At 41.5% G+C, this 12,738-nt stretch overlaps 1 protein-coding gene across 1 annotated transcript in view; it reads right to left on the reverse strand.

The window, feature by feature from the left end:
- The window catches only part of AFF3 (ALF transcription elongation factor 3), a 555,628-nt gene that overhangs the window by 107,657 nt on the left and 435,233 nt on the right, over positions 1-12,738 (reverse strand). The window contains exon 11 of the mRNA XM_081253559.1: positions 10,318-10,369. Coding sequence (XP_081109685.1) covers positions 10,318-10,369 — 52 coding nt within the window. The remainder of the gene's footprint in view (positions 1-10,317; positions 10,370-12,738) is intronic.

Consider the following 12,738-nt stretch of genomic DNA (forward strand, 5'->3'; position numbering starts at 1 on the left):
ATCTCCTGGGATGTGAATGTCAAGCTGACTGGATGAACTCTGGCCACAAATCCCAGACAAGCACAATGACTCTATTTATTCAGACTTGGCCGCCTGAATGCAGATTGACTCTGTGGGTAATAAATTTTCACAGGCCAAGAACTTCAGCATCAACCAAGCTGATTCTGAGAAGAAAAATACACCCAGGGAAGTGGAGCTGGGCTGCAAAAACCTCCTATATTTTTATTTCACATCTGCATATCATTCAGCTAATACATCTGGTGACGGATGGACACGCACTGCTGATGGCTTCAGAGGTTCTTCTGAAAAGCTCTGCTTTCTGTTATGCAATTGTCATATTAAAGAGGAACAAGGGAAAAAATGACCAGCGGCCATTACAATTGGCAATCTGCTTTTAATATTACACCCAGAGCTGATGTTACTTATCCAGTGACCTCTATGGTAAACAGCAGAAAACCGAGATGGGAATGTTCCTTGTGCTTCTTAAGAAACCAACGTTAACAAAAGGCAGTTAAGAACTGCAATTCAGTGCTCAGAGCAATCTCATCACCTACAATCCTGACACCTTGATAAACGAAGCTTTAGAGTCACTCTAAGAGGACCGAGATTCTTTTTGAGAGACATGATTAGTACTCCATGCATTAAGAATAAGAAAAGAAGTGGCTCTTTAACTTGCAGATTTATGCTAATTACCTGGCTATCTATTAAATGAATTGTGTGTTCTCCAAATATTGATTGGGGATTAAAAGGTAACTTTTCTTCATTGTGAGAAGTAAATGATGCCAGTAGGAGAATTTCCCTCTACAGATTATATCCCATGATCACAGCCTGTAAAATTAAAACTGTCACTTTAAGTGGATAAACCATGCTCATTTAAAGAGAAAAATGTAGTTATATAATTAAAATGAAAAGACTGCCTAATATGTGTGGATAATGTAATTACTGGAAGCTGCAGGCACATACATAGCCATTTAGTTTGGATCCCTTCTCCTTACTTCTCTGCGCTTATGTATCTGTCATCTCTGAAACACTGTGTGCAGTTGACACGATCTTAGCTGCTCCTTGTTGAGTGTCTTATTCATGTGGCCCTGTCCTCATGCCTTAGCTGTAATAATTTCATCTAGATATTTGCTGTGTCCAACCTCCCAAGCTTACCCTCCTCACCTGAGAGGCAGAACTCATTTTTTTTTAATAACCTTAAATCTGCCTTTTATTTATTTAATTTTTTTGGCTGCGCCAGGTGGCATGCGGGATCTTAGTACCCCAACCAGGGATCCAACCCGTGCCCCCTGCAGTGGAAGCATGGTGTCTTACCACTGGGCCACCAGGAAAGTCCAAGAACTCTTTTTTTTTTTTTTTTTTTTTTTACTAAATGGGAAGATAGGCAATATAATTCATTTTCTCCCTTCCAAATCCATTTAAAAAATGACTTGAGTACTTAGTACCTTCAGGAATCATTTTGTCTTAAATCTTTTAACTCCTTCACTTTCTTCCAAAGAAACACTGGCGTCTAGAATTGTTAAAACCAAGAGCCACAGGTTTTAACTGGAGATCAAAGCAACTGCCACACATATCTTGTGTCCTTCTTTCATTTATTCAGACACAAAATCTGATTCTCAAATCATTTGTCCTGTTTCTAGTTTGAACCTCATCAAATATGAAAATTATAGGAGCAAACATGAGATTACAACTCCATTTCCATTAAACCTCCACATTTTATAAACCTGGTCACAATCCTAGCTCTAGAGGTTACAGTCAAAATGCTACAGTTTTTGGGCTTCTCTGGTGGCGCAGTGGTTGAGAGTCCGCCTGCAGATGCAGGGGACACTGGTTCGTGCCCCGGTCCGGGAGGATCCCATATGCTGTGGAGCAGCTGGGCCCGTGAGCCATGGCCGCTGAGCCTGCGCGTCTGGAGGCTGTGCTCCGCAACGGGAGAGGCCACAACAGTGTACCACAAAAAAAAAAAAAAAAAAAAAAAAAAAGCTACAGTTTTTGAAAGGGAAGGCTGTGAAGAAATGCACTCTCTTGGTTTTGGAGGCTTCTGTTTGAGATAACTTCTAGAAAGTTATAACCCCAATATGGCTTGGTATGAAGCACATTTAAGAAGTGACTATTGACATTTCTACAGAGATTGGATAAATGCTTTTCTCCTAAATAGGCAGGTGATTTGTGTATTTATGTACAGACAATTTTTGTCCTTGGGTCTATGTTTTTTTCTTCTTTGCCAACACTTTTGATCTTTGGATAGGACTAATTTGAAAAAAAATCAGTGTTTAATAAAAAAAAAAAGGGAGACCCAAAGTCATCTTTGATACTGGACAACAGACAGCAGGAAATACTCTCAATTCAATAACATTATGCATCATTCATGCATCCATTCAGCAAGTATCCAGCACCTCTGCTGTGCCAGATACAGTTCCTGCCCTCAGGAAACTTCCAGTCTGGTTGGTTGAGATACTTAAAAAAGTAAATGTAATACACAACTAAAATTATGATGAGACCTAAGAAGAAAGGTTAGGTTATTGTGACACGGACTAACCAGGGGTCCAAGTTAGATAACTGGAGATTCCCTGATGAAGTGAAATTTATGCTGCACTTCCAAGATGAGTAGGTATTAATGGGGCAAAAATCAGGGGGGAGAGGCCTATGGAGGCCCTGAGGCAGCTGAGTTTGGCTTGTTGGAGGAGCTGAAAGAAGACCCATGGGGTGGAAGTACCATGAACCATCTCAGTGTGAAGTGAAAGAGAAGCCTTGAGTGAAGCCAGCTGTGTAGGGTCCTGTCGGCCACACTACAGGTTCTGCATTTTACCCCAAGTGAAATGCGAACCCATTTAAGATTTTAGACCAAGGAATGACTTGATCTGATTTTGATGCTCTGACTTGATCTTTTTCAAAAGATCCCTGTGAGGAAGTTGTATTATAGAGGGGGGAGAAGAGAAATACGCGGATTTCTACTGGACAGTTCAGACTAGCCAGGATGGAAAGAGGTGGATGGACTAATATTTGTGAATTTATAGGGATTAGAGATAAAATTAACATTTGAGTGAGGAATAGGGAGTCGTCAAGGATGAGCCCGATGTTTCTAGACTTAAACAACTGGGTGCCTGGCAGTTCTAGATTTAGAGATGATAACAGTCACAAGAGGAACATATTTGTGTGTGGATAGGTAGAGGGGTGGCAAAGACCAGAACTCCAGTTTGGCACAAATTGGATTTGAAGTGCTCGTGAGACATCCAAGTGGAAAAGTCAAATAGGTCTGTGGTTAAGAAGAGAGTTCTGAGCTGAGGATATAATTTTAGAAATTGTAAGTATATAAAAATTGGGGCTTCCCTGGTGGCACAGCGGTTAAGAATCCACCTGCCAATGCAGGGGACACGGGTTCGAGCCCTGGTCCAGGAAGATCCCACATGCAGTGGAGCAACTAAGCCCGTGTGCCACAACTACTGAGCCTGCGCTCTAGAGCCCACAAGCCACAACTACTGAGTCCACGTGCCACAACTACTGAAGCCTGCACGCCTAAAGCCCATGCTCCCCAACAAGAGAAGCCACGGCAATGAGAAGCCCGTGTACAGCAACAAAGACCCAACACAGCCATAAAATAAATAAAATAAATAAATAAATATATTTAAAAAAATTGAAGGTCATGGGAATTGATGAGATCATCCAGAGAGAGACAGAGAGACAGAGAGGATGTGGAGAAGAAAAATCATAAATGCTAAAAGATTCCAACATGCAAGATTGGCTGCAGGAGGAGCAGTCAGCAAAGGAGTCTGAGAAGACACAGCCAGAGGGGCAAGAAACAAACCAGGAGGGTATGGTATTAGACAACTCAATAAAAGTGGGGTAATTAACAGTTTTCAATGCTGTAACTCTTCTGGTGAGACAAAGGACTGAAAAGAGCCTGGTACATGGGCTCTGCAGACCCACTGTGGCCACTGGTGACCCAGTGAGTGGTTCTGGTGGAGAGGAGGGCAGAAAAGAGTCAAAGGAGTAAGTCCCCAAGTAACTGAGAGGAAATGGGACAAACTTTTGATAAGAGGAAGGCAGTGTCCTCTTATAATAGGGGGGAAGGGAGACAGTGAGTGAAGACAAAGGTAGTTGTGTGCATCTGGTTACAGGAAGATGAGGCTTCCCTGTTAGATGCCAGTCAGCATGGTACGCAATAGGGAAATAAAGATGAATAAGACACAGCATCAGATTCAGGTCGCGCACTCAAGAAATCAGGAAGACAGATAACTAAATCTCATATTATCCACATATTATCAATTCTGTGATGGAGGTAGTTATAGGATACTCAGGGAGAAAACTCATAAAATGCCATCACCAGTGAACTGCTGTGAGTTATGTATATATAATGTAATACCCAGAAATGCCACTAAAAATAGCTATACAAAGAGATACACTCAAAAATACTATAGATAAACAGAAATGAAATTCTACAAAATGTTCAAGGAAGCTATAGGAATTCAGGAAAAAGAAAACAGAAAAATGAAAAAACAAAGAGAACAAACAGAAGACGAAAAATAAAGTGGTAGACTTAGGCCCTAACATAATTAATTATCATTAATGTAACATTACATTACATTAATTAATATTAATCAGTTTAATTATCAACTAATAATTACATTAAATGTAAATGGTCCAAATACATCAATTAAAAGACAGAAATTGGCAAAGTGGATATGCTGTTGGTAAGAAACTCACTTCAAATATAGGTAGGTTGAAAGTAAAAGACTGGAAAAAGTTATATTATACAAACATTAATCAAAAGAAATTAACAGTGGCTACCATTGATATAGGATAAAGTAGACTTCAGAGCAAAGAAGATTACCAGAGTGGAACATACATAATTATAAAAGGTCAATCCACCAAGAAGATGTAGCAATCCCAAATGTGTGTGCACAAAATAACAGCTGTAAAATATGAGAAGCAAAAACTGATAGAATGGAAAGGACAAATAGACAAATTCACAATTACAGTTGGAGACTTCAACACTGCTCTCCCAATAATCGATAGAGCAACTAGACAGAAAGTCAGCAAGGATATAGACTATCTCAACAACAACATCAACCAACAGGTTCTAACTGACATTTATAGAACACTCCACCCACCATCAGCAGAATACACATAAAACATATACCAACATAGATCATATCTTGGGCCATAAAAAATACTCAATGCATTTATAAAAATTGAAATCATACAGGATGTGTACTTAGACCACAATGGAACCAAACTAGAAATCAATACACGTAAGATCACAGGGAATCTCGAAACACTTGGAAATAAAACAACATACTTCTAAAGGCATCAAAGAGGATGACATCTCACTGAACTGAATGACAATGAAAATACAACATACAAAAATTTGTGAGATGTGGCTACAGCAGTGATGAGAGTGAAATGTACAGCACTAAATGCTTATATTATAAAAGAGGACTGGGCACATACCCTGAGAAAACCATAATTCAAAAACAGTCATGTACCACAATGTTCACTGCAGCTCTATTTACAATAGCCAGGACATGGAAGCAACCTAAGTGTCCATCAACAGATGAATGGATAAAGAAGATGTGGCACATATATACCATGGAATATGACTCAGCCATAAAAGGAAACGAAATTGAGTTATTTGTAGTGAGGTGGATGGACCTAGAGTCTGTCATACAGAGTGAAGTAAGTCAGAAAGAGAAAAATAAATACCGTATGCTAACACATATATATGGAATCTAAAAAAAGAAGGTCATGAAGAACCTAGGGGCAGGACAGAATTAAAGATGCAGACCTACTAGAGAATGGACTTGAGGACATGGGGAGGGGGAAGGGTAAGCTGTGACAAAGTGAGAGAGTGGCATGGACATATATACACTACCAAATGTAAAATAGGTAGCTAGTGAGAAGCAGCCACATAGCACAGGGAGATCAGCTCGGTGCTTTGTGACCACCTAAAGGGGTGGGATAGGGAAGGTGGGAGGGAGGGAGACACAAGAGGGAAGAGATATGGGGATATGTGTATATGTATAACTGATTCACTTTGTTATAAAGCAGAAACTAACACACCATTGTAAAGCAATTACACTCCAATAAAGATGTTAAAAAAAAGAAATCAAAATAAATCACTTTTCAAAAGTAAAAGAAAAATAAATAAAAGAGGACAAATCTCAAATCAATAATCTAAGCTCCCTCAAGAAACTAGAAAAAAAAGAACAAAATGAACCCAAAGCAAGCAAGAGGAGGGAAATAATAAAGATAAGATATCAATGAAATTGAAAAAAGAAAAACTGACAGAGACTATCAATGAAACAAAAAGCTAGTTCTTTGAAAAGAGCAATAAAATTGATAAACCTCTAGTAAGACTGACAAAGAAAAAAAGAAGATCTGTATCAAGAATGAAACAGGGGCTATCACTATAGATCCAGACCTCAAAAGGACAGGGCTTCCCTGGTGGCACAGTGGTTGGGCGTCTGCCTGCTAACGCAGGGGACACGGGTTCGAGCCCTGGTCTGGGAGGATCCCACATGCTGCGGAGCAACTAGGCCCGTGAGCCACAACTACAGAGCCTGCGCGTCTGGAGCCTGTGCTCCTGCGACAAGAGAGGCCGCGATAGCGAGAGGCCTGCGCACCGCGATGAAGAGTGGCCCCCACTTGCCACAACTAGAGAAAGCCCTCGCACAGAAACGAAGACCCAACACAGCAAAAATAAATAAATAAATAAATAAACTCCTACCAACAACATCTTAAAAAAAAAAAAAGGACAATGAAGGAACACAACTCTACACAACATAAATACAACAACGTAAATGACATGATGGATTAATTACTTGAAGAGCACGTACTACCATAACCTACCCAATGTGAAATAATCGGAATAGTCCTTTAACAATTAAGGAAATAGAATTTGTAAGTTTCTAAAAGTTTCCAGGCCCACATGGTTTCCCTGGAAAATTCTGACAAACATTTAAAGAAGAATTAACATTAATGTTATACAATCTCTTCAAGAAAGAGAAGAGCAAGGAACACTTTGCAATTCACATTATAAGCCAGCACTGTCCTAACGTCAAAACCAGACAAAGGCAATACAAAAAAAGAAAGCTTCGGAACAATATTCCTCATGAATATAAAAAGACAAGCATGTGAGGAAAATGTAGAGCAATGGGAATTCTCTTATATTGCTGGTGGGAGTGTCAGAAGGTACAACCATTTTGGGAAAATGGTTTGGGATAGTCTACCCAAATTGAACATCCTATAGCACTTCTACTCTTGGGGACAGACCAACAGGAATGTTCCCACACACTCCCTAAAGACCTGTACAAGAACATTAGTAACAGCACTATTCCAATAGCCCTAAACACCCTCGTGTCTGTCAGCAGTAGGACAGGTAAGCAAATTACAGCATAGGCACATAATGGAATAGGATCCAGCAATGGATCACTTACATGCAATATCATGCATGAGTCTCACAAACAAAATGCTGAGTGACAGAAGCCAGACACAGCAGCGTGTGCTCACGATCCTATTAATGTAACTGTGCTTCAAAGACAAGCACAATTACCCTATGGTGTGAGAAATCAGGAGAGTGGTTATTCTTTTGGAGGCTGCTGCCCCGAAGGGGATGTGGGAGACCCAAGAGGCTGGTCATGTTTGTGTCTTGATCTGGGTGCTGGCTACACGGGTGAGTGTGGTTTATGAATATTCATCAAGTTGTATTCTTAGGTAACGTGTAACTTTCCTCTATGCCTGGTGTATTCCATTGTAAGTTGACTAAAAAAGAAGAAAAAAGCCTACTGGATCTGGTGACATGAAGACTGTGGGTGAGCCCAAGTTGTGAGGAAGTGGCAGGCTGCAGGGATCTAATGTTAATTCCAGTTTTACAAATGGTGACACCAGAGCACAGAGCAGTTCAGTGACTGGGTCAAGGTTGCAGAGCTACTGGGTAGCAGAGCAGGGACTTGAACCCAGGGAGCAGGGCTGCTGAGCTGGTGCTTGCTCACTAAACTAGCCTGTCTCTTATTTTGAGAGCACAAAGGCAATGATAAAGGAACATCAAGACAGGAATAGGCAAATGCATGAGTGTATGAGGCTACTTTAGGAAGAGCAAACAGGTGTAGCAACTCGATGCTCCTGTGGATGTTCCTTTATCACAGTGGCTACACAGGCTGGTGACCGACAGTCACAAAGACAACCAGGTGTCATGTCAGAAAAGGACAAGCATTTTAGGACACTATATTTATTGAGGGAGGGAAACATACAGCACATTTCTGAAAGATTTTGGGTTAAAGGACAGACTCTGATTACATCTGAAAAAATAATTTACGTTAGATGCTTAATTATCTCTCAATGCCAGAGAAATGCAGAGCGTGTATGTGTGCTGTGTATATGCACAGGCTCCGCTCTTTTGGGGTGCAATCATATTTTGGTCTTGCAGAGAAAAAAAATTCTATGTCATTAGTGTTTTTTAAAAGCATGGGATTTACGATTTTGTGATTAGGTCAGGGTATATCTAGGATATATAAAGGATAACTTAATATAATCAGTGTTAGAGTAATCACTAAACTGCCACATACAAAACCACTGTCTGGAGTCTTAATTACAAGGGAGGATTAGGGTATAAAAGTCATTCATTCTGTCGGCTGCTTTCATTGTAAAAGACAGGAAGGTGTACATACATACGGACCGAAAGCAAGAAGGATGTGACTGGTAGATTCACAGTACAATATTTTCCACAGCTACAGACCGAAAAGGAGTAGTTAATGAAGCAAAACGAGTAAACTAAAGGTTCTCACTGCCTTAGAGAATGTTTCTAGTTCATCCTTGATAACTAATTTTTTAAAATTGTGTTTTCAGTGGAAACATTTCCTGGAGATAATTCAGGAAATTCTTTCCAAATTAAGAAAGTCTCGCTGAATGAAACAGTCTGTAAGTCCCTTTTCCAGTATCAAGTATACACACTCTACATGTTTGCTGTGACTTAATCCACAGCAAACATAGGTCCAATCCTATCTGGACCTCCACTGGGAAAAAAAACTCAAGAGATGAAATCATTTGTTTGTAGACACAAAGACAAGGAACCAACCTGAGGGGTGAAATCGTTCCCCAGATCTGCCAAGATTGCTGGGTTGTGGATGTCTGATGGGCCTGCTGCACGCACCAAGAAACAGATCAATAAATCTCTAAAAAAGCCCGAGTGGCCCTCCTTGCTCAAACTTTCTTCACTTGGGCTTTTCTCAGCTGGCCAATCTAGTTTCAAACTGCATTGAGTTCTATCTCATACCCAGTCCCTTTCTTTGATGCCTCACCTTCTCTAACAAGGTGAGCAAGCTTTTCTGTGATCTCACAGTCACATCTGGCTCAGATGCTCTTCCCGGAAATTTCCTTTGATTTCACCTCTACATGCTCTCTCAGTACATTATGTGCATTTGCATGTCTAGACAGCTGTTAACACCTGCATGGCATTCCATGATACCTCTGTATAAAATTCACTATTCCAAGATGAACTGAACAGTATACGTGTCTTGTATCACATGTAAAAATGACACAGAAAACCTCTCTGAATTGTCTTTATACCTATCACGTTTATCCCACCTTGACATGATACAAAACAGGTGATGAGAAAAAGGAAACAGAAGTGGAGGAAAATCTGTCTTTCCATGTTTTCAAACTTGCTTTAAAATACAAACATTTCCTGAAATGTAGAATTGAGAGTGATGAATGTTAATTGGGTATTTTTTTCACCTTAACTGACTGATCAGAAGAGTAGTTATAAACCCCTGACTGATGTCTCGAGCTGATAAGTCAACACCAGGGGAGAACACTTCAAGCACATTTATCACTTAAGACAAACAGGCTATTCCGAGCGCAAATATTTTTTATTCATCGTTTTCGCTCACCCCTACCTTTGCTTCCGTTCCATGTTAATAATATCTGTATAAGACTTCTCAATATTTAATGCTAAAGTATGCTTGTTGCATGCTGATGAGGTGAAGCTCACACATTTGATCTCCAGAAAGCCAGTAACCTTTCCAAAAAAAAAGCTCTATCTCACATTGAAGCCTGATCCCAGGCGGCTTCCTTATAAATAGCTGCTGTTGGCTTCGATGCCATGAAGATTACAGAATTACAGTTTTAAGGGAAATTAAAGCCAAGATATTTGAACAGACTGGCCCAATGGCACAGAATCTCGTCATCAGCAGAGGATACCCAGCGTCCTAGAGCATCACAACTGAGTGTCTGTATGACTCAGTTAATACCCAGGACACTCTACCAGATTGGCATCATCATATCACATTCAGAGAACCGCAACATCGAGGAAAATCTTACCTGTTCATTCTCCTCTTCATCGCTACTTAGCTTAAGGTCATCTTCTAGCATTCTGAAAGAGGGAACAAAGAGGTACGGATACTTAGAAAATTCAAGAGAATTTAGCACCAAAATACCTGTATTAGAGCAATGTTTCAGTAATGAGCATATTAGATTTCCTAATTAAAAAAATGTTTCCTTTTGAGCTCTTTTCCTCTGATGCACTTAGGAAATTACAAACTGCCACATCATGAAAATAAACCCTCACAACAGCCAAAGGACGTGATGACCTGCTTCAAGAATATGAGGTTTTCGGGCTTCCCTCGTGGCGCAGTGGTTGAGAGTCCGACTGCCGATGCAGGGGACGTGGGTTTGTGCCCCGGACCGGGAAGATCCCACATGCCGCGGAGCGGCTGGGCCCGTGAGCCATGGCCGCTGAGCCTGCGCGTCCAGAGCCTGTGCTCCACAACGGGAGAGGCCACAACGGTGAGAGGCCCGTGTACCGCAAAAAGAAAAAAAAAAAAAAAAAAGAATATGAGGTTTTAAACAAACAGGGTCAAATAGGTGCTTTTCCTTGTTAAGTTGTAATTCCGCAATTACTTGTCCAGTGTTTTCCATGTGGCAGGTGCTGAGCTACATCTCCGTCACCATTCATGGGAAGCAGAAGGAGAGAACCCTGCCGAAAGCTAGAAAACCACAAACTCAAGTTCTCAGAGCAGCTGCTGGGTCTTCCCCCACCAAAGATCTGGAAAAGACAGCTGCCTAAACATCCTACCGGATGAGGAAAACCAAATAGGAGGAAACTTTCTGGAAAGACTCTGGGGAGGAACTCCCCAGCGCCCCCTGGGTCCCCCAGCTGCGTCATGACAGCCACAGTGGGGAAGCTTACTTTTGGGTCCGTAAGAGTTAAAAGTTAAAAAAAAAAAAAAAAAAAAGGAATTTGAAAAAGAAAGACTATATGTATATATATATCTGAATCACTTTGCTGTACACCTGAAACTAACACAACACTGTAAATCAACTATACTCCAATATGAAATTAAAAAGAGGATATATTAAAAAAATTAAATTAAAAAAAGAAAGAAAATTTCAAACATTATTATTATTATTATTTTTTTTTGCTGTACGCGGGCCTCTCACTGCTGTGGCCTCTCCCGTTGCAGAGCACAGGCTCCGGACACACAGGCTCCGCGGCCATGGCTCGCAGGCCCAGCCGCTCCGCGGCATGTGGGATCTTCCGGGATAGGGGCACGAACCCGTGTCCCCTGCATCGGCAGGCGGACTCTCAACCACTGCGCCACCAGGGAAGCCCTCAAACATTATTTTTGACGATGATGATATTGTATTCTTATCAGCATTGCTGATTTATTTCTTTGTAGAATAATAGTTTTCAGATGAAGTCATTTCATAAGAAGTCTTACTCAGAAGTGTGTTCTACACACAGATGAATGCAGAGCTCTTCTGTCCGGAGTGAGGGGAAGAGTCCGTCTTTGGATGGACCCTGGGGCTCCAGGGATCAGTCTGGAGGCCACTGAGTCCCTGTGCTCGAAGGCCTCGTTGTCCTCTCTGAAATCACCTTCAAAGTCCAAAGACTGACCCCTAAAATGTGTTGTTTCCTATAAAAGCCAATTAGAGGCCTATTGTAGATACATTCCTCTGAATTTTTTTTTTTTTTTTTGTGGTACGTGGGCCTCTCACCGTTGTGGCCTCTCCCGTTGCGGAGCACAGGCTCCGGACGCGCAGGCCCAGCGGCCATGGCTCACGGGCCCAGCCGCTCCGCGGCACGTGGGATCCTCCCAGACCGGGGCACGAACCCGCGTCCCCTGCATCGGCAGGCGGACTCCCAACCACTGCGCCACCAGGGAAGCCCCCTGAATATTTTTATAATTAATTTCAGTGACTTTTGGGGTGAGCTTGGGGTAAAGATCTGCCAGGGCAGGGCTTGGGCCCACTTCTGCCTCTCACGGCTGTGTGTTTGGGGCAAATCAATAAATGGCCCCACCCCCAGCCCCATTTCCCTCTTTGTAAAAGAAAGGGCTGTGCTGGACATCTCCAAGGTCCAGCCCTCCATTAGCATCCGAGAGTCTGCAAAATAAATTTGCCCCTATTTCCTAAAGTAAAACAACTCCTTTATTTGTTCTAAGGAGCACAGTTGTGAAATTTTAAAGCAATTCTTGGTATACCATTTAAGCCATAACCATTAGGACACCAAATCCCCCCTGGCTACAGCTATTCTACCAGTAGCAAGTGGTATCCTTCTTTTATTATTCAAACCAGAAGCAAACAAGCCAAACACTGGCAGAGACTGCACAGCTGCACCTCAACTGCCCTTTATGTCTGTGTGGCACGTCACTCATTTCCCTTGACCTCACAAACTTGAACCTGGGCTTCGAAGAGAAGAGATACTGGTGATTTATTATATTAGAGTGCTGCTGGGGGAGA

Source organism: Mesoplodon bidens (assembly GCF_964165515.1).
Source record: "Mesoplodon bidens genome assembly, chromosome: 14".
Lineage (NCBI taxonomy): Eukaryota > Metazoa > Chordata > Mammalia > Artiodactyla > Ziphiidae > Mesoplodon > Mesoplodon bidens.